The sequence below is a fragment of the Rattus rattus genome, chromosome 9 (assembly GCF_011064425.1).
Source record: "Rattus rattus isolate New Zealand chromosome 9, Rrattus_CSIRO_v1, whole genome shotgun sequence".
Taxonomy (NCBI): Eukaryota; Metazoa; Chordata; class Mammalia; order Rodentia; family Muridae; genus Rattus; species Rattus rattus.
In genome coordinates this window covers 83,705,459-83,726,566 of record NC_046162.1, presented here as the reverse complement: position 1 = coordinate 83,726,566, position 21,108 = coordinate 83,705,459, and the positions used below count along the sequence as shown (strand labels likewise).

At 44.4% G+C, this 21,108-nt stretch overlaps 2 protein-coding genes and 1 non-coding gene across 3 annotated transcripts in view; all 3 read right to left on the bottom strand.

Moving 5' to 3' along the window:
* Positions 1 to 4,233, bottom strand: part of Gdpd1 (glycerophosphodiester phosphodiesterase domain containing 1) — a 42,306-nt gene extending 38,073 nt beyond the window's left edge. Inside the window, exon 1 of the mRNA XM_032912497.1 lies at positions 4,048 to 4,233. Coding sequence (XP_032768388.1) covers positions 4,048 to 4,189 — 142 coding nt within the window. The 5' untranslated portion in view covers positions 4,190 to 4,233. The remainder of the gene's footprint in view (positions 1 to 4,047) is intronic.
* A 2,955-nt stretch (positions 4,234 to 7,188) lies between these two features.
* On the bottom strand, positions 7,189 to 15,777 carry Smg8 (SMG8 nonsense mediated mRNA decay factor). The gene is made up of 4 exons (XM_032913377.1): positions 13,992 to 15,777; positions 11,875 to 12,020; positions 8,844 to 9,716; positions 7,189 to 7,609 (listed from the first exon to the last, which is right to left on the bottom strand). The coding sequence occupies exons 1-4, from the start codon at positions 15,748 to 15,750 to the stop codon at positions 7,412 to 7,414; spliced, it is 2,976 nt and encodes a 991-aa protein (XP_032769268.1). The 5' UTR covers positions 15,751 to 15,777; the 3' UTR covers positions 7,189 to 7,411.
* Positions 15,778 to 17,533: 1,756 nt separating this feature from the next.
* On the bottom strand, positions 17,534 to 17,640 carry LOC116910637. Its single transcript, XR_004389175.1, has one exon. It is a non-coding gene; the product is annotated as a U6 spliceosomal RNA (small nuclear RNA).
* Between the last annotated feature and the right edge of the window lie 3,468 nt (positions 17,641 to 21,108).

Sequence of the window (21,108 nt, the reverse complement as noted above, 5' to 3'; positions counted from 1 at the left end):
AGAAAAAGAAAAAACAATTAATTCTACGAACAAGCAAGATCCTTTCTTCTGTTTTCTGGGCAGGGTCTTGCCCATTCATTCCAGGCTAGCCCTGAACTCACTACATATCTCAGGATGACTGAACTTCTATGTCTCCGTGTTTCAGTGCTGGGCAGTCCTAGCTCATCCTATGATTAGATTATCTAATCTATCTAATCCTATCATATCTGGTTTATATGGCCCTGGGGATGAAACTTGGAACCTCATGCATGTTAGGCAAGTTCTTATTACACATTATTTATTTCATGCAAGTCGGGTGAGAATAACATGTCATGCTGTGCATATGCGGGTCAGAAGACAACTTGTCTGTGATAAAAACAAACAAGCAAAAACCCACAACCTATTATTGAAAGCAGTGTGAGGAGGAAAGGGTTTATTTCAGCCTACACTGCTAGATCCATTACTGAAGGAGGCGAGGCAGGAATTCAAGCATGCCAGGAACCTGAAGGCAGAACCTGGAGCAGAAGTCATGGAAGAACACTGACTGCTTTCTGACTTGTCTCTCATAGCTTGATTAGTCTGCTTTCCCATACTATCTGGGACCATTTGCCCAGGGGGGGCACCGCCCACAATGGATTGGGCCCTCCCGTGTCAATCATTAGTGAAGAAAGTGCCCTACAGACTGGCCCACTGGCAATCTGCTGCAGGCATTTTCTCGATTAAGATCTCCTCTTCTCGCCAGGCAGTGATGGTACATGCTTTCAGTCCTAATACTCAGAAGGCAGAGACCGGCAGATCTCTGTGACTTCAAGGCCAACCTGGTCTACAGAGTGAGTTCCATGACAGCCATGGCTACACAGAGAAATCATGCCTCGGGGAAAAAACAGAAAAAGAAAAAGAGAGAAAAAAGAAAAAAAAAAAAAAAGAGAGAGAGAAATCCTCTCCTCCGATATGTGTCTAGGTTTGTATCAAGGTGACAAAAACAGCGTATCATGTGAGTCCCAGGGGTCAAATTCAGATTGTCAGTTGACACCTTCACCTACTGAGCCATCTTACCAATCATTGCTCTGTACCACAAGGTGGCTTCCAACTCACTATGTAGTCAAGGATGAACTTGAACTCCTGATACTCCTGCCTATACCTCTCAACTGTTTTTGTTCTTTAGCCATTTCACCAGATGGACCAGAATGGCTTCAAACTTACATTCTTCCTACTCCAGTCTCCACAGTTTGAGGACTACAGCCTTGTTAATTTTATTTATTGTCTCACTGTACACTTTATTGTATGTATATGGGTGGGCATTTGTCTGCAGAGGAAAACCTTGGGTGTCATTTCTAAAATCCTAACACTTTTTTTTTAAATTTTTTTTTTCTTTTTTTTGGAGCTGGGGACCGAACCCAGGGCCTTGCGCTTGCTAGGCAAGCGCTCTACCACTGAGCTAAATCCCCAACCCCCACTTTTTTTTTTTAAAAGATGGAATATCTCACTGGCCTTAAAGACACCACATAGACTATGTCAGCTGGCCAGAGCCCCAGGGACGTGTCTGTCTCCACCCCTCCAGCACTGGAATACACGAGCAGACCACTGCCCTCAGCATCTTTTACACAGGTTCTGGGAATCAAACTTAGGTCCTCTTACCAGCTGAGTGATGATCTCCCAGGCCGCTAATGTTTTCAGTTTATATTCATTTCCCCTCCTTTACGTAGTGTTTCCTAATTGTTTGTGGTCAGTTCATCTTTGATAGGGTAAGAAAAGGAAACACTTCATTTTGCATCCTTACGCAGGATTTTTTTTTTAACATTAATTATTTTGCGTGTGCACACACAGGTGCATGGAAATCAGACAAGTTGTGGGAGTCAGCTCTCCTCTCCCACCATGTGGGGTCCCTCGGACCAAACTCAGGTTGCCTAACCTGGCAACAGGTGCCTCCACACATCTCCCGGGCCGTGATCTAGATTTAAATGGTATGAAGGCAAGCAATATTGGTCCAGCTCCTTCTATAACCTTTCGGGTGTTTTTGCCTATGAATCCACATTGTGGTTATTATCTGGCTACCATTATACTGTCATTAACATCCTCACATACATGATGACATACAGTGTGTTAGTGTGTTGTTTACAAAACCAATGCAAAAATATGACGACATGCTTCTGCCACAAAAGAACAGTCTTCAAAGGGAAGACTGATGACACAAATACCTGGGATGCCAGCACTCAGGAAGCCTGGGGCAGGAGTGTCTCAAATTCAAGACTGTTCTGCTCAGAGCCAGCCTGAGTTACACAGTAAGTAAGACTAGTAAAAAAACAAAAACAAAAACAAAAAAACAACAACAAACAAACCAACTGGCAAGGGCTGGACTGGATAGATATCGATAAATCATATCAGTTCAGATCCCCAGAACTGGTGCAGGAGCCACAAGTAGTAGAACCAGCATCTGGTTTGTAATCCCAGCGCCCCTACTGGTAGATGGGAGGCCAAACAGGAGAATCTCCAACCCCCAGCTCAAGCTTACTGGTCAATCCAGCCACGAACAAAAGGTTTCATTTCAAATACAGTGAAACACAAGGCCCAATGTGTGATATTGTTCTCTGACCTCCTCTGTAGCATGTATGTGCCTACACTCACAGGCAAACACACCACCACACACCTATACGCAGACATATTAATCACCAGCAAATGGACATGGTGGTGAAGGCCTTTAATTCCAGCACTTGGGAGGCAGAGGCAGGCAGATCTCTGAATTTTAGGCCTGATCTACAGAGTGAGTCCCAGGACAGCCAGGGCTACACAGAGAAACCCTGTCTTGAAAGGAAAACAAACACAAAGTGGGAAACTGTGTTTAACTGATTAAAATGTACAAAAGAATGATCATGCATTTATTTCTATGACATATCTGTCATAACTGAAGTCATGGTCCCAGCATAGTTGTCCCATTGCTGGAAAGGCAGAGGCAGAGTTCTCGACCAGCCTGGTCTATATAGTGACTTGCAGACCAGCCAGCACGCCATAGCAAGACCCCATCTTTGAGAAATCTAAAACCAAAAATCATTGTGGTACTCCAACAAATTTTATAGTTTACCATTGAACTGTACATTTCAAGCAATTTTAACCAAATGCAATAATCAACCTAAAGAAAAGTTTAAAGTGACCGAAATTTTTCATATTTTGTACCTTAAGATTGAAATATAATGAAGACACGTTATTAAACAGCAACGAGAAACGAAGACATGGCCTGTTATAGGAAATTAGAAGGCAGACCGGACTGGCTTCGATCCTTATCGCAATATACTTTTGCAAGAGAAACTTATTTTTAAAAAATAATAATACTGACAGATCATAAGCGAAATCATATTTTTGTGTTTCAGAAGTCTATCAGCCATTGCTGGGGTAAATTGTGCTGTTCAAAAATCAAAATAAAAAACAAAACAAACAAACAAACACCCCCCCCAAAAAAAACCAAAAACCCAGGTGCTAGGTTTAGAGTCCTCAGAATCCGAACCCTCCAAGTTCCCTGTTCCACTTCAGTTCAAGCTCTGTGACCTTGGAAAACGTCCCTGGTTTGGAGACATTTCTCTCCAGAGCTCAGTTATAAATGCGTGGAGCGTGGGCCAGGTCACCAGGCATCGCAGACTCCTCAGCATGCTCCAGGTACTCGCACATCCTCAGCTCTGCCCGAGCCCAATCTCTTCCCCACGGACTCAGCCACCAGCCTATTCCAAGCACTCTTCCTACTTCCCCCTGCGGTATCTCCTGGATCTGCACCGGCTTTGTGCCAGGCTGCCAAGAAGGGACCTCCGTATCATCCTTCTTCCATCGGCTGAGGAACGCCCCACTTCTGTCTCTCATCAGGCGCTTCTCCTCCTCACAGAAGCCTAGCTTCCCAGAGACGCCCACCAGGACTGGGACACGAGACCCCTTTCCTTCCCTCCCCTCCGGACGACTCGTCTGAGGAAGCACTCCAGTTCCAGGAGCACATTCTTCCTCAGCCTCTCCAGAATCCCCACCCTCTACCTCCTGCTAGGAAGCCTCCCCCATCCCCGGCCATCGGTTTCTGGGGACCCCTCTCACCTCCGCGGTGAGAGATGTGCCTACTGAGGAATCGCTGTTTCTTTCTCTGGTGGAGCAACGCTGGGTATTTAAGTAACAAGAACGAGGTGACCAAATACCCTCCCAGAGTAGAGAGAAGGCAAAAAGCGGCGGTGGTCGACATCCTTGGTCACCGCCTCCTGGGCCTGAGACCCGGACTGGGCTGCGATGTTAGCAACGGCCGCGGCGCCGGCGCCTGCTCGAGGTCTGCTCGCCCTCACCCGGTGCCCTCGGCGCAGCGCACTTGTTCTTGCGGGCTCAGCACGCAGGCGCAGTCCGACCCCAGCGCCGGAGCAACAAAGGGGCTCCGATACGCAGGCGCGCTGCGGCGCGGAGCGTTGGCTGTCCGGCTGCTGCGGTCCCACGCGCAGGTGCTTCTAAGAAGAGCTTGAGACAGGAGGTTGGAAACTTGCCAGTGGTTTTATTTGTTTAATTTTGTTTTGGCAGTCCCTACGCCGAAAACGCTCTCAAGCCAGGAAAGCCTTCAGGAAAATCTGGCGTAACTGGGAAATGTGCTTCAAAGGAGGATTTCGCGGGGCAGGTCCTAGTCCCTTCTGTGGGAAAAGCAAAGAATTGTTACCGATGCCTCGAACTCGTTACGTACAGTTCGGGTAAGAAACTTAGGGCTAGAAAGCTTAGCCTAGTTGGTAGATCGTACCGGATTCAAGCCCCAGCACAAAATAAATATGAATAAGGAAACTCACAACTAAACCCTTTCCTATAAAGGCTGGCAACTCGCACATTACAAACTAGAAATACAGTAGGAACCACGTTTTAAGGGGGCAGGGTCTTGGTTTTGTGAGATAGGATCTTATGTATCCCAGTCTGGGCTTGAATTTACTATGTAGTAGAGGATAGGCCTTGGACGCCTGATTCTCCCCCTTCAGCCTCCAGAGTGCTGGGATTATAGGCATGCCCAGCTGTGGATATTTTATACAAAATAATTAACCACAAAGGCTGCGGCTGTGGCTCAGTTGTAAAGCCCTTTCCAAGCATGTTCAAGATTTGGGTTTGTTTTGTTGATTGAAACAGGGTGTCTCACTGTGTCGACCGCATACTGGCCTCTGATTCACAGAGATCAGCTTGCCTCTGCCTTCAAAGTATTGGGATTCTTTTCTTTTGCTTCTCCCTTCCCTCCCCTCCCCTCTCTCTCTGTGCCTCCTTCCCTTTTTCAGTACCTGTCCACCCCCCATCTCTCTCTTCTTTTAGAAGACAGGATCTCACTATATACGCTTGGCTGACCTGGAACTCATCATGACGACAAGGCTAGAGCTCCACTGCGTCTGTCTTCCCTTAAGGCCAGGGGTTTAATTCCCAGTACAAAACACTCGAAACAACTGAATCACAGTACTCAGCTGAAGCTGGCTTCAAACTCCTAGGGTCAAGCCTAGGAGTTCTTGCTTCATCCACCTGATTAACTGGAACTGCAGGGCAAGGGTTGCTGCCCCTGACCCTATCTCATTGTTTACTTTTTTATGCTTTTACTTGTTTTGTGTGTATGTGTGTGCACGTGTAATGGCAGAGGACAACCTAAGGGAGGTAGTCCTCTCCTTCACCATGCGAGACCTTTTCCCACTGAGCCCTTTGGCTGGGTCAAGTAGCAGCTTTTAGAAATATGGTAAACACTAATTCACATACATTGAGACCAAAATATCGAATCCTGTCCTCATAGTATTCTAAAATGTATCTGGGAAAATAGGATCAATTATACTACATTGGGTCTCAACTTATTTTGCACTTATCTAATTAATAACATAACCACAATTGGCGATGATCATATGCTGGGAAAAGTTACTATAGATTGATGAGATTTATACACATAGCAAATTATTTCATAGCATAGGTATTTAACATGTCAGACCTGAGGGTACAGGTCTGTAATCCCAGCTTCTCTGGAGGCTGAGGCAGTAGGATTGTAAATTCTAGTTCTGCCTGGGTTACAGAATGAATTCAAGGTAGACTGCCTTCAAATACAAAGAACAAACGACAGTGGGGATGATGACACTCAGTGGTATACTTGAGACCTGAATTCAATGCCTAATACTCAAAGTTTTTTGTTAGCACACATCTAATACTAGAGAGGCTGAGGCAGGAGTATTGAGTCTTAGGCCGGAGGCTGGGAAGATGACTCAACCAGTTAAGAGCACTTGTTTCCTTTCTCTTTTTCTTTCTTTTTCTTTTTCCTCCTCCTTCCTTCCTTCCTCCTCCGTTGCTGTTTGGAACCCAATGCCCTCTTCTGACCTCCTTGGTCACCAAGCTAGTGCATGGTGCACCTACATGTATACATGCAGGTAAAAGTCATACACGTAAATAGCCCCAATTCAAAATAAGTCTATCGACAGGCATGGTGGTTCACACTTAGGAGGCAGGGGCAGGTGGATCTCTTTGAGTTTGAGGCAAGCTAGTTACGACAGCCAGGGCTATACCAGATTTTGCAATTCAATTCTTGTGGTGATAATCTAGATCACCTTGTTCTTATATTCTGTTCTGTTAATCTCATAGTTCCTGCTGGCTTCCAACTACCTCACTGTAGTCTAGGGTGGCCTTGAACATCTAATCTTGCTATCTTGAATGGTGGGATACAGGCAAGCGCTACAACATCCAGTTGTCTTCTAACTTGAGGTGGGTTTTGTTATGTAGTTGTTATAGGCTTGCCTTAAACTCCAGAGCACAGGTCTTATAGGCATTGGGATATACTGACCTTGCTTTGAAGCAGTTTGAAGAGCATCAATTTCCTGGGCGCTGATGGTGCACTTTAATCCCAGTGCTTTGGGAGCCTGAGGCAGGTGGATCTCTGATCTCTAGGCTAGCCTATTGTACAGATCGAGTCCCAGGATAGCCAGGGATATACAGAGAAACCTTAGGCCTGGAGTTACAGACAGGGCAGCTATGAGCCTTGTGCTTCCTGGAAATCCAAAGAGATCCTCTGAAAGAGCAACAAGTGCTTGTTTTCTTCTTCTTCTTTTTTTTTTTTCGGAGCTGGGGACCGAAAACAAGTGCTTTTTTAAGAGCCAGGTTTCCAGCCCCTATTATTTTACTTACCAGAAAGATAGAACACTAAATTATGATAAAAATAAGCCTTATTATGACAATGAAACAAAAAGACAAAACAGATACCAAGTATACATTTTGTATCCTTTTTTGTAGAACAAACTTTTATTGATTTTACAATAAATATCAATTATAATGAAATAATGGAACAATTATTGTCCAAATACTGAATACTTGTAACCAAAACACATTGGGTTTTGGGAAAACACAGAATACACATTAAAAAAAAATTCACAAACATCAAAAACAAGAAGACAATCAGCAGCTTCAGTCAGGGGCAGAGCGGCTGGAAGACTCATTGTGTAACTGCTTTGAGGACTCCTCGGAGCACCTTGTAGCTCATGAGCTGCACATTCTCCTTAGGAGGGAAACAAGGTCCTCTCTCAGTCACATATGCATAAGGAAATCTCAAGACCCAAAGGCCATCAGGTGGGAGAGTGATCTCTTGTTTTTCTGGGTAAAATACTGGACACGGTGGTGGGCCTGGTTGAACCTGAAAAACACAGGTTACAAAATTACTTTTTAGATTTCTCAATAAGAAACACCTGAGAGAACTGTCTATCTAAACAGCAATGGGTTCTAAGAACGCGGAAGATCAAGCAGCTACAATGAACAGGAATGAGGAAGCTGTGGTGATTCCTGGGTCACTTTGCCCAGGTGGATGTCAGCTCTTTTCCATTTTCTGTTGACTAGGTTTTGGTTTTTGTTTTGATATAGGCTCTTTCCTTCCATATCCCTGGCTGGTTGTCCTGGAACTCACTCTGTAGACCAGGCTGCCCTTAAACTCAACAGATCCACCTGCCTCTGAAGTGCTGGGATTAAAGGCCTGTATCACCAAGCCTAGCTTGTTTGGTTGTTTGTTTTTGACTGTACGTCTAAATCATCAGGTAAACTAGGGTTAAATTAAATTCTTACTAACAGTTGTAACCGTTAAATCAATAAAGATCTCTTGGATTTGAAAAGAAATTAGGTACCAGGGGATGTAGCTTAGCGGGTAGAGGGCTGGCTTAGTGTACCAATGAGTACACAGACAGCAAATAAATGAAAAGGTAAATAAATGCAAACAAAATATTTATGCAAATATGGGACTGGAAGGCAATTCCATGATAGAGCACACCTATCATGTAGCAGAACTCTGAGTTCTAGGTCAGCCTAGTCTACATTTCAGGTTTCAGGATGCCAGGGCAGCAGAAAGAGCCAGTTTCAAAAAAAAAAAAAAAAAAAAAAAAAAAAAAAAAAAAAAAAAAAAAAAAAAAAAACCCAACCCAAACAAAAAAAAAACCCCAAAGAAAGTAATAAAACCAAAGGGTGGGAGATGGAGTTCAGTTGGTACAGTGCTTATCAAGGAAACAGGAAACCTGGGTTCAATCCCTAGTACTACCTAAACTAGATGTAGGTGTGTATCCTGGCCATCCTAGCACTAAGGAGGTAGGCAGGAAGGTCAGAGTTCAAGGCTAGCCTGGACCACAAGAGACTGTCATAAACAAACATGCAAATTACAATAATTATCATGGGCTTGGGATATAGTTGATAAAGAAGAGGGTACACACACATAATTCCAGCACTTGGAAGGTAGAGATATCAAACTACATGTTCAGTTCCAAGTCAACATGGGCTTCCCTGATTTGTTTCATAAAGACCACCAAAAAAAAAACCCCAAGATAAACAGCAAAACACTGGGTTTTTTTTTTTTTGTTGTCCTGTAAGAGAAGGGTTGTATCCCCTACCTGAGGCATCAGTATTATCTGCAAAGGAGCGTCAGGAACTACAACAAAAAGCCTCATAAGTTGAGCATAGTGTGGCTTCAGCCCTCTACCCTGCGACGAGGACAGGATGTACAGGGGCATGTCGCTGTTGAGGGCTTTTAAAGCCGACTCCTTCGGTCCACTTCCCATCACTTTCATTACTTTGTCAGGCCCCGAGCACATGAATCTCCGACCTCGAGAGTCTTCATACTCAAAGCCAACAAAAGCTCGAGCTATGTCATCCCTCCGCCTTCCTCTGCCCATCACAACCGCACTTCTCTTTCCAGGAATAGCTTTATTTGGAGCAGGCCAGGAGTTCGTGTCTAAGTCTCCTTCATCTTCAGCTCTAGTCCTGATGACAATGTCCCAAGGCATAAGATAGTTTGTTCCTGGGACAAAGCCCTGTTGGTCCAAACCTGTATGAAAGTTGTAAGACTTGGCTGGGCCTAGTTTAACCAAAGACCAGCTGGAGAATTTGGGTAAGAGGCCTTTTGGGCAATTTGAATGTAGCATGCCTGGGAGATATTCAACTGTGGATGCCTGCCGGTCAACCAAGTTTGGTCTCTTCTCAGATTTTACTTCTCCTTGCCCATGCACGTCTGGGTTGTCTCCTCCTGCCTGTGGATCAGCTGGGTAGGTGCCTAGGCTGTCTGTTGACTGGCCCAGGCTCAAAGCCAGACTGAGGCTTGTGCCCTCTCCTTGGGTTTGAGGTTCTTTCTCTTTCAGTTTCTCGGCATCCGAGTCTGCTGGGGTGGGACAGGGCTCATTTTTAGCAGGAGCAGGGTCTGGAGTACTTGGCTCAAATACAGGAAAATTGATATGATCCAATTTCCCACAACATTTTTCTTCCAGAAGCTATAAAGAGAAATAAGAAGTAGAAACTTTTTACTTCAAACGATACGGTCTTCTTTGCTCATTTAATAAGTAAACCAACAAAACCCCACACATTTTACTGAGCAGAGAGTGGGTAGTGTGTGCCTGTAACACAGTCTTTGAGAGGCAGGCTGAGTGAAGCAGAACTCAAAGTTCAAAGCTAGCATTGGGCCAGAGTGAGTTCCAGACCTCCTGAGCTAGTGGTCTCTAAACAAGTAAACACACACTACACTCTAACGAGCGGGATCAGCAATCAATGAACAAGCAAAGAAGAACATGGAGGTTTGTTTTTTTTCCCGTCACATGGATATATGAATTTAATTTCCTGGGTACTGAAGTAGCAAGAACTATTTCTATATTCCAGAAGAATCCAGTCTGAGTTATTCCTTTAGGCAGTGAGTGATTCTAAGCAGAGCTCCGTTTTTAATCCCAGTGACCATTAGTGTGATAAGAATTAGCAAGAGTCACTGAACACATTTGCTGCACTGACCCACTTAGAAAAAGGGATTCAAAAAGGCTGTTTTGGAGGAGTGGTTTTATAACCAGAAGTTTTACTTCTCTTTAAAACCATGCCAGTGGAGATGCAGGGAGATGGCTCCGTGGGTAAGAGGACTTGTTCTTGCCAGAACCCACATGGTGGCTCACAACTGTAACTCCTGTCTCGGAATCCCATACCTTCTTCTGATTTTAATTAGTTAGTAATTGGGCATTCCCAGTGACCTACCCTCAGGGACCTAGGGGTGGCTGACATCACCGCCCTCCTCCTCAGGTGTGCTGAGTGCAGCACATAAGGGGGCTCCCAGCCACCCCAGCTTGCTCTCTCATTCCTTTCCTGTCTGGTCTGTTTCTCTCTCCCATTCCCTCTGCTTCCCTGTCTATGTGCCTCCGACTCTTCCCTCATCTTCCAGCTCCAAAAAGGAGCTCTCCCCTCCTCCAATAAATATCTCAGCATAATTTCTCAGCGGCACACTTTGCATGGGCCTGTCAAAGGTCCCCCGCCTGTAGTGAGAATTTTGGAGTCTCGGTTTCTTTGAAAAAATAGAGAAACATTGTAAGAATGTATTTGTTTTAGTTCCAGAGCTGCTTCAGATGGTCCAGAGCAGCTGACTATGGTTTACCTCCTGCTCTAGCAGGGGTGTGATTTTGCCAGCTGCAGGTAGTTCCTGAGATTGTGTGATGTTTGGAATTCTGGGGACTTTTCAGAGGGCATATAAATGCTAGAGCCCCAAGAGTTGGGGTGGGCTGTTGTTGGCCGAGTGTGCCAAGAAGAAACAAGAAAATTATATATCTGAGGGAAGACTGAGTTTCCCTGGTCAGTAGGAAGTAGCCCAGTGACAATGCCGCATCCTTCTCAACCCGACTTTTTTTCGAGGATCTCTCTCTTTCCCTTCCTCTATCCTTTTCTCTCTCCTATCTAGTGTTATGGGGTTAAACAGGAGGAGGAAAACGGGTGGAGAAAGGTGGAAGAAAGAAGAACCCACAAAGTAGCAAAGAACAGCTACACCCACCCCTCAACAGTGGACACCATGTACACACACACGGTGCACACAGACACAGGGATGCAAAAACTCAAGACACATAACTTCAGCTGAAGTGGGTTCGATACCCTCAATGTCCATAGGCACGTGCACGTAATACACACTCACACACACAAACACTTAAATAAAAACATCATTGATAAGGTATTTTAGAAACATAAGATTGTGATAATGGATTTTTTTTGAGCTAGATAATAAAAGCTTCCTAAGCCAGGCCTGGTGGCTCACGCCTTTACTCCCAGCTCTCAGAAGGCAGAGGCAGGGAGATCTCTCGTGAGTTTGAAGATAGGCTGGTCATAGCAAGCTCCAGAACAGCCAGAATACACAGACCCTGCCACAAAAATTAACAAGTTATATAAAAGAGGTCTCTTTCCAAATAAATAAGTAAAAATAAGTCTTTAAAAAAGAACTCAACTGTCTCATTCTAATAGTTTATATACTTAATGAATGTGTATAAAGGATGGTTAAAAAATACAAAAAAACCAAGAGTACACGTAAAGAACTTGCCCTGTTCTTCACCATTGCAGTTGCCTTGGCTTTTCTAGGCATTCCGCTAGGATAATATTGAGTTGTTAAGAGAGAAGGAAAGCTTCAGAGTCTACCTGGTAAAAGTCATAGTTAGCAGCCTTGATATCGAAGGGGTCGTCTCGAGGGGCCTGCTTCCTTCCACAGTTGCAGGCTCCAGTGGAGCGGGCTCGGCTGTTGTGGTAGAGCACGGGAGGGTTCCTATCTGCCTCTGGTTTTTCTCCTGGAAGGTGTAACCATCATTAGTAATCACACAAAGACGACGCAGAGCCAACTTTACTTTGTGTTTTACAACAGTCGACCCCCCAAATTCTTCAAATAGTTCACTGGCAACTAAAAACCACATACACACACAAACAAGCAAACAACAAAAATCTTGATTAAATACACAATAATAAAGATTTTTCCCTTTTTTTCAGCATTGAGGATGAGACTTGGGGCCTCATTCATATCTGCAGTGCACACAAGTGTGGCAATCTGGAGGCAGAGGCAGAAGGATCTCTAAGAGTTCAAGGTCAGCCTAGTCTATCATGAGACCCTGCCCCACAAATAAGTAAATAAAAAGTCAAATTTCTAAGTGATTTTTCCCCCTTTTGTGTCATATCATGGTGACCTTTCTTTTCAATGTATTCCTATTAGTTCAACAAAAATTCTTTACAATAAAGGGTGAGCATATGTTTTCTGAAACTTCTTGCCACTTAAAACGTTTCATCTACCAACGCACTAGAGTTCATTGTTTAAGTTAATAAAAACTAGTTATGGGTGATGTTTTCGTTTTAGTGGTAGAAGATCAAATTTAGGGCTGGCAAGATGGCTCATGAACCTGAGTTCGATTGTTGTTGTAAAAATGTAAAAACTAAAAAAAGTAGGGTTGTCTTTTATCCCCAGCTAGGTCAGTGCCCCAAGATATCTGCTGGATATCTTAATTCTCAGTCAGCAAAGCCTCTCACCCGCTCTGCTCCATCCCCTATCACACTCCCGATGGCCCTTCTCTGAGCCTGGCAGCAGTCTCTTTACCTATCTAGTTCCCAAGGCAGGTTTCCATGCCAGAAACACACATCCCAACTCCACGGTGGCCCAGTGTCTCCTGCTGCTGCACTTTCCTACACTCAAGCCATCACATAAAAGAACACACAACACAATAATCTTTGACCCAATTGGTAAAATATAATACAAAGCCCAGTACCATCCATCCCTCAAGAACATTAATAACAAGCTGTAAATACACAGAGTGGAATCTTAACATCACCTGCCATGGCTTCTCTCCCTCTCCCTCCTGTCTCTCCTTCCTTTCTGTTCCAGTCTCCTTCTCTTCCTTCAAACTTCTCTCCTACCTATCCTTCCTTCTCCAATGACAGGCCTCCTTCTATCCTGTACCTGCCTCTCACCTGTATTTTACAAATTCAAAGGAGAGAAGGTTCTGGTGAAGTCACCAGAGTCTTGAGTATGTGACTAGGCAGCTGTCCTTGGGGCAGTGGAATTAGCATCAAAATACAGATAACTCCAGGGCAAACCACAACACAAGATGGCTGATCTGGTACTTGTGTTCCATCCCAGGACCCAAGTGTTAAAAAAGGAAATTGACTCCTACAAGTTGTCCTGACTTCCACATAAATTTCACAGTCATATATCCACACACAAGTACATACACTATATACACACACACATATATATACATATATACACACATATATATATATGCATGCATGCACGAATGTGCATGCACACACATACGCATGCGAGCACTCGAGCGCACACACACAATGTAATTTTAAGAATTAAAATAGAAAGTATTTACTAGTTGGGTATGGTAGCACACGGACTTCAAAAGCAGAGGCAGGAGGAGTTCTGTGACTTTGAGGTCAGCTTGGTCTATCTACATAGTGAGTTCCAGATCCAGGCAGGATTAAATAGAGATCTTGTTTCAAAAAAACAACAACAGAAAACAAAGGAAAAAAAAGTACTGTAAATTTCTGCAGAGCTCTTTAAAAAAACCAACAACAATAACAACAAAACCCCCACATACCAAATAATCCAGGTACACTCACATACATAATACATACATACATGCATACATACATACATGCATACATACATACATATACACACATACACACACCCCATACAAGCACACACTAATACTAAAAGCACAGCTCAAGTTTTCAGTGCAAAATGTCGGGAACTTTTTGGCTACCTGATTTAGGTAAGGAGTGAAATTTGTGTACACAGTGTTGGTCGGTCAAACTCCTCTCTTCACAGAGCTGATGGCCATTGCTCCAAAATTTGTAGCAGTCTTCGTGCAACTGCATGGCGTATTTGTGAAAGGCTGGACCTCGAGCATGTTGACTGTATACCCGAAGAGCCTGAGCGAGCTGATTCTTATGGACTGTCATGGTGTAATTGTGCGGCAAGTTTGACTGGTAGGCACTGTGAGCCATGGGCAAAGCTTTTTGGCACCGGTTTTCCGAGAACTTTGTGTCTATATCCAAAAACCCTTCTAAGACTTTAATACTGCTTAAAATCTTAGATGTTAGCTCCCCAGTGGGTGAGCCCAAGTCCTCTTCCTTCCCATCGATAGCCACCTCATACAGCTTTGCAGCTGCGGAGATCCACTTCTGGTAAGTAGGCAGTTCAAAATGGGAAGGCTGTGGGTTCCTGCCCACACTGTCATCAAAACCTTTTTTGCTCAGGACCAGCTCCACGTGCTGCCACAGGAATTCTCGAAGAGTGAAATCCACTAGCTGACCTGAAGAACTCGAGGTGCTACTATCAATGTGGAAGGAGAGCTGCTGCCGGCTGTGCTGTCTCATCGCTTGGTACCGCCTAGGTCCAGAAAGGGGTGCGGGCACCAACAAAGATTCAGGGTCTTTCACGGTACAATGGCTCCTAAGTTGGTCCAGCAACATGCCGATTGGGTCCTCCTCCTGGCTTCCGGGGACTATGTACACAAAAGCTTGGTTGGCAGGTACTGTAAAGAGGCAGTTGATACTCTGATTCGTCAAGACTCGACTCTTGCGGAAGATTCTATAGATCTGATCCTCCAGAGCATGCTGCAGTCTTCTCTTGGGAGAGTGCTTCTTGGGTTTATCTGGATGAGCTGTATCTTGGCTCCGAGGGGGTTCCACCTTAAGGGCTCCATTGAGTTGAAAGAGGAAAAGGAGTCTAGGTGGGCAAGGTCGGCAATTTAACTTCCAATCTTTGCCAACGGGACAATCCTTGATGGCTGTTTTGAGGAGGGGTAGTACTTTCTGTCTCAGTCCATCCAGGGCTCTGAATACTCGATCATAAGTGATGTCAAAGGAACAAGTCGGATGAACCAGGAGCAAGATATGACAGACAGAGAAGAGGTAAAGGAGACTGAGACATTGCAACTTCTCCTGATGCTTCCAGAACTCGTGTGTTTCTGCATGCGGTAAAGAGAGGCCCCCACCTGCTTCACCGCTCTGGAGAGCCCGACAAGCACGCAAAAGCTGTGAATTGTCACAGATGGAAGTGAGAATAAGATACAGAACTTTGCTTTCCTGATTGTAATAGGCCTGCAGAAGACTAAAGTCCTGGGGACCTGGCTCAGCTCGGTTACCTTCCGCCGTAGCCATACCTCCGCGAAGTGAATCCCCGGCAGCAGCCCCCGGGTCCCCGGCTCCCCCGGCCTCTCCGACAGAGACAGGTTTGGTCTTGATTCCAGGACCTGGATCCCCAGGATCCTGATGGTGAAAGAGTGGGAAAACCTGCCGATCGCACACAGTGTTGACCAGTGAGAACTTCTCTGAGTTTAGACGCAGAGCCGTCTTGCCGAAGATTCCCACTACGCAGATCTCATCCTCCCTCCACGGTGGCTCGGGCGCAGCAGCTGCGTTCCCCCCGCCTTCAGCGGAGGGACCTCCGGGACTCTCAGAGCCCAGCCAGGCTGACGCCCCCATGAGAAGCTCGCGCAAGCTGACCGGCCCCGCCATGGCAGAGAAAGAGCTTCCTCCAGCGTTCTTCCGGTCCCTCACTAATCCCAACCCACCCGGTCCTGTTGTGAAATCCCTCCTCCGTATTTTAGTCCCTGCTTTTCTCTCACTTTAGTTCCGGGTGTCTGTCCCTGTCCCCCACCCACTCCCTTCCACTCCCTTCCACTCCCTTGCTTTTTAGTGTCCTGCAAGGTCTTAGCGCTTCATTTGCTCAGTTCGAGACGATAGAGATTGAGACGTCGAAAGATAGAAAGATGCAATTTGAATTTTAAAGAATACGCCAAAACCCATAACAGTTCCAACGGATCCTTCTAGCAGCTCAGCGCGGGAGGTTGCTTACACTTTCGTCTTTTCTGAAGATAGCCAAGTATATTGCACTTCTGTGATTCCAACATTCAGGATGGCGAGGCAGGAGAATTGCCTTGAGTTCAAGCCCTGCCTTGACTACAGAGTTAGGTACTAGCTCCAAAATAGGAGAAGGGCTACACACACACACACACACACACACACACACACACACACACACACACACACACACCACCACCACCACCACCACCACCACCACCACCACCACCACCACCACCACCACCACCACCACCACCACCACACACCACACCACCACCCACCACACACACCACACCACACCACACCAAAATTAATCTTTAAGAAATAGGCAAAGTGTAGGGTGGAGGTGGAGAGCTAATGCAGGAAGTCCTGGCTTCTATCCTGTAGTGGTCCATGCTGCAACCCCAGCACTTGGGAGGTGGCAGAATGATTAAAGTTCAAGATCATCCTGAGCTTATTTAAGAGATCTGTCTCAAAACAAACAAACAAACAAACAGCAACAAAAGAATTGTAGAAAATTCTTGAGAGTCAGAAGCAGATGAATCTCTGGCCAACAGAGTGAGTTCCAGGACAGCCAAGGCTACACTGAGAAACCCTGTCTCAAGCAAACAATTGTAGAAATTATAATTAATAATTTAACGTAGTAGAAATATAAATAGTGGTGTGTGTGTGTGTGTGTGTGTGTGTGTGTGTGTGTGTGTGTGTGTTGCTGGGGATCTAACTCAAGTCTTTGTGAATGCTAGGCACATGCTCTACCACTGACTACATTTGTAATAGATTCTTTCTCTCTCCTTATCCCTTCCCCATCCATTGTAGGCTCAATTGGCCTGGAACTCTTGTTCCTCCTGATCTGTCTACCTTCACCTCTTTTTAAGTTCTGGCATTATAGATGTATACCATCTGCACTTTTCATTTCTTACAATACTTTCGGTTTAAAGGTAGACATAGAATTAGGTCACTTACGTCCACAGCATTTTACTTAGGAAGTCAAATGGCAGCAATGAAACAACGTAGACACAGAGTACTCACTGTGCATACTGCTGTGATAAGTCTTTATTAAGAATTCTTTAGGATGGGAGTGTACCCCTGTGGCAGAGCACTTGCTAAGAAGCCTTAGGTTGCATTGCTAGCCCCATGAAAAACAAAGGCCCACAGCAGAGAAATACAACTTGAGTCATATTAATATTTATTATATATAATGCTGGGAACCGAACCGTGTGCATTTTTTAAAAAAAAAAAACTATACTAAATTATACTGGAATTCCATTAATTCTTCTCAACCAACTCCTGTTTGTTTTTTTAAAATATGGATCCCCCAGGGGTTGGGGATTTGGCTCAGTGGTAGAGCGCTTACCTAGCAAGCACAAGGCCCTGGGTTCAGTCCTCAGCTCCGGAAAATAAAATAAAATAAAATAAAATAAAATAAAATAAAATAAAATAAAATATGGAAGCCTTCATGAATTTTCATGTCATCCTTGCATGGAAGCCAGGCTAATCTTCTCTGTAGGGTACCAACTTTCAAATCTGTACTGCTCAAGTGAGCATCTCAACAACTCTTTCTAAGAAGAACTTAAAAGATAAATGGATCTTTAAATATATATTATTTTACTTATTGCTGTGTGCATGTGTGTGTAAGTGCCGCCATGCACATGTGATCACAGGGCACTTTTCTGGAGTTGGTCCATCCACCATGGATTCCAGGGATCAACCTCAATTCAGATCATCAGGCTTGCTTGGCAAGTGCTTTATATCCACCCAGACATCTTGCTGTCCCTTTAAATATGTAGTTTTAAAAAATATACTTGTCTTTTACCTCCTTTTTCCGTTTTTAGTAATCCCATTCTTTCTTTCTTTTTTCTTTTTTCAGAGCTGAGGACTGAACCCAGGGCCTTGCACTTGCTAGGCAAGTGCTCTACCACTGAGCTAAATCCCCAACCCACTAGTAATCCCATCTCGGGAGATGGAGCCAGGAGCTATTTACTGTAACAAGCAGGCCAGTGGTTACTAAGGATAGGGAAGTGATGATAGTATTGCTTTTCATAGCACTTACAATGTCTACTGAGTATTTTTACATTTACATCCTTATTGTGTGTGACATGTAAATGTGCATGGTGTGTGTGTAGTGCAGTATAAATGTGCATACTTTGGGGCTGGAGAGATGGCTCAGTGGTTAAGAGCACTGACTGCTCTTCCAGAGGTTCTGAGTTCAAATCCCAGCAACCACATGGTGGCTCACAGCCATCTGTAATGGGATCTGATGCCCTCTTCTGGTGTGTCTGAAGACAGCTACAGTGTACTTATATATAAGAAATAAATCTTTAAAAAAAAGTTAAAAAAAATGTGCATACTTTGACTAACATACAGAAGTCAAAGGACTAGTTTTGGGGGCTGGTTCTCTCCTGTCATCTGGGATCCTCAGGTTGTCAGGCATGGGCTGGAGAGATGGCTCTGCAGGTAAGAGAACTTGCTTCTTTCACAGAGGACCAGGTTCAGTTTCCAGTATCATATGAGACAGCTCACAGTCACCTGTACTCCCTGTCCAGGAATCTGAAAACTTCTCTGGCCTTCCTGGGCACTAGGCATGCACACAGGGCACTTAATTACATGAGGACACTCACGTGAACACATAAAAGTGGTAAAAATAAAAGCTGTGAGGCTCCATGGAAGCACTTTCACCCACTGAGCTATCTCAATGATACCAGTCTCTCCCCACCTCTTTCTTTCTTTTGGTGAGCCCTTCTCAACCTAGGGTTTTTTGTCGATACTATTTCTTGGGACAGGGTCTTCTCATTTGACCTATGCCAGTCTTGAAATTGCTATGTAGCTGAGGATGGCCTTAAGCTTCTGACTGGTCTTTTCTCTACTTCCTAGAGGTATTCAAAACCATTCCTGATTCTTATTAGATGCTACATGGTCTATCAACTGAGCGACATCCCACACCAATGTTCTTTTCTCTTCTTTGGACAGGTTTTCACTAGGTAGCCCTGGCTGGCCTCAAACTTGCAATGTATATTAGGCTTACCTCAAACTCACAGAGATCCCCCTAGTGCTGGGATCAAAGGTGTGCACTACCATGCCCTGCTCTTTTTATTAAAAAAAAAAAAAGACAAAACAACTTTTTTTTTCTGGAGCTGGGGACCGAACCCAGGGCCTTGCACTTGCTAGGTAAGTGCTCTACCGCTGAGCTAAATCCCCAACCCCAAAAACAACTTTTCTTCTTCTTCTTCGTCTTCTTCGTCTTCTTCTTCGTCGTCGTCGTCGTCGTCGTCTTCTTCTTCTTCTTTCTTCTTCTTCTTCTTCTTCTTCTTCTTCTTCTTCTTCTTCTTCTTCTTCTTCTTCTTCTTCTTCTTCTTCTTCTCCTCCTCCTCCTCCTCCTCCTCCTCCTCCTCCTCCTCCTCCTCCTCCTCCTCTTCCTCCTCTTCCTCCTCTTCCCCCTCCCTCTCCCTCTTATTATTATAACTGCTACTAGGTGTATATACTGATGTATGTGGAGAGGCCTGTCACAGTGAGCATGTGGAGATCAGAGGACAGCATTGTGGAGTTGATTTTCTCCATTCACCTTTATATGGGATCCAGGAATTAAACTCAGGTCCACCAGGCTTATTAAGAAATCACCTTTCTGGCTCAGCGGTTAAGAGCACCCAACTGCTCTTCCAAAGGTCCTGAGTTCAATTCCCAGCAACCACATGGTGGCTCACAACCATCTGTAAAGAGATCCAATGCCCTCTTCTGGTGTGTCTGAAGACAGCTACAGTGTACTTACATATAATAAATGAATAAATCTTAAAAAAAAAAAAAGAAATCACCTTTGCCAGCTGAACCATCTCATTAGCCCCCATGTCTTTTATTTGTTAGTTTTGTTTGTTTTTTAAATCTCAAAATGTGTTGTAGTGGTACACAGCTTTAATCCCAGCATTCCAGAGATCCAGAAGCAGGTGGATCTCTGTGAATAAGGAGTCCCAAGCCAGCTCAGCTAGACAGTGAGACCCTATCTCAAAATGAACAAAACATGAATGCTGGAAGCATACAATAAACAGTAGTTTAATAAAATCATACAATGTGCAGGGTATGCAAGTGCTTACAGTAAAAAAGCTTATAAATTCTATGGAAAAAACTAGTAAACAATTTAAAGTAGGGTACACTTTAATACTGACACAACAGCAGTAGCAGCTTTATAAATGTTTTACCTGTAAGATTTCTACTTTTTTTTTCTTTTCTTTTTTTTTGGAGCTGGGGACTTGCTAGGCAAGCGCTCTACCACTGAGCTAAATCCCCAACCCCTTGAGGCAGGTTCTTACCAAGTTGCCCAGGCTGGCTGCAGGTCTTGAACTTAACTTCCCTCCATCTCAGTTTTCCAAGTAGCTGGGACAACTGGCAGAAACCACCATGCCCAGCCTAGTTTGTTGTTTGTTTGTTTTTTTTAAACAAGCCTTTTGTGCCATAAGAATGATCAAATGATTTCTGTTATATATACTACAGTACATAGTGGTTTATTTCTATTGTAAACATTATAATTGCCCCCGAGAGAACATTCTATTACAAACCCTTACTTTATTTTCAGTGATAATGTCCCTTATTTTTACACAATATATATTATTTTTACACAATATCAAAATTTCTGCTGGATTTGGTGGTGCTTTCCTTAATCCTAGCAATGCAATTAAGAGGGAGAAGGGAGATGTAAAATTCAAGGTCGTCCAAGGCTAAACAGTCCCTGGACAGAATGAGCTACATGAAAGCCTGTCTGACAAACTACAGACAAAGAACCTTCTAGCTGGTTCTAGATGTAGCTCTTCTGTATCATAAACACACATGTGGATCGCATAACAGGACTGCCTCTCAGGTGCTGAATACTGTCCCAGGTCTACTTTCCAACACCATGCTATGCATCTCAAAGCAGTATCAGTCAATAGAAATGATGGGGTTTCTGGAAATACAACTCTGTGGCAGGGTTCCTTTCCTACCGTTGTGCGGTAACAGCTTCAGAGATGATCCTGGAGCTGGGAGTGTGGC

Coding starts and splice junctions, on each gene's coding strand:
- Smg8 (XM_032913377.1), bottom strand. CDS start 15,750: ATGGCGGGGCCGGTCAGCTTGCGCGAGCTTCTCATGGGGGCGTCAGCC. Junction 12,021..13,991: donor TCACTCCTTACCTAAATCAG/GTAGCCAAAAAG, acceptor TACACCTTCCAG/GAGAAAAACCAGAGGCAGAT. Junction 9,717..11,874: donor CTAACTATGACTTTTACCAG/GTAGACTCTGAA, acceptor TTCTCTTTATAG/CTTCTGGAAGAAAAATGTTG.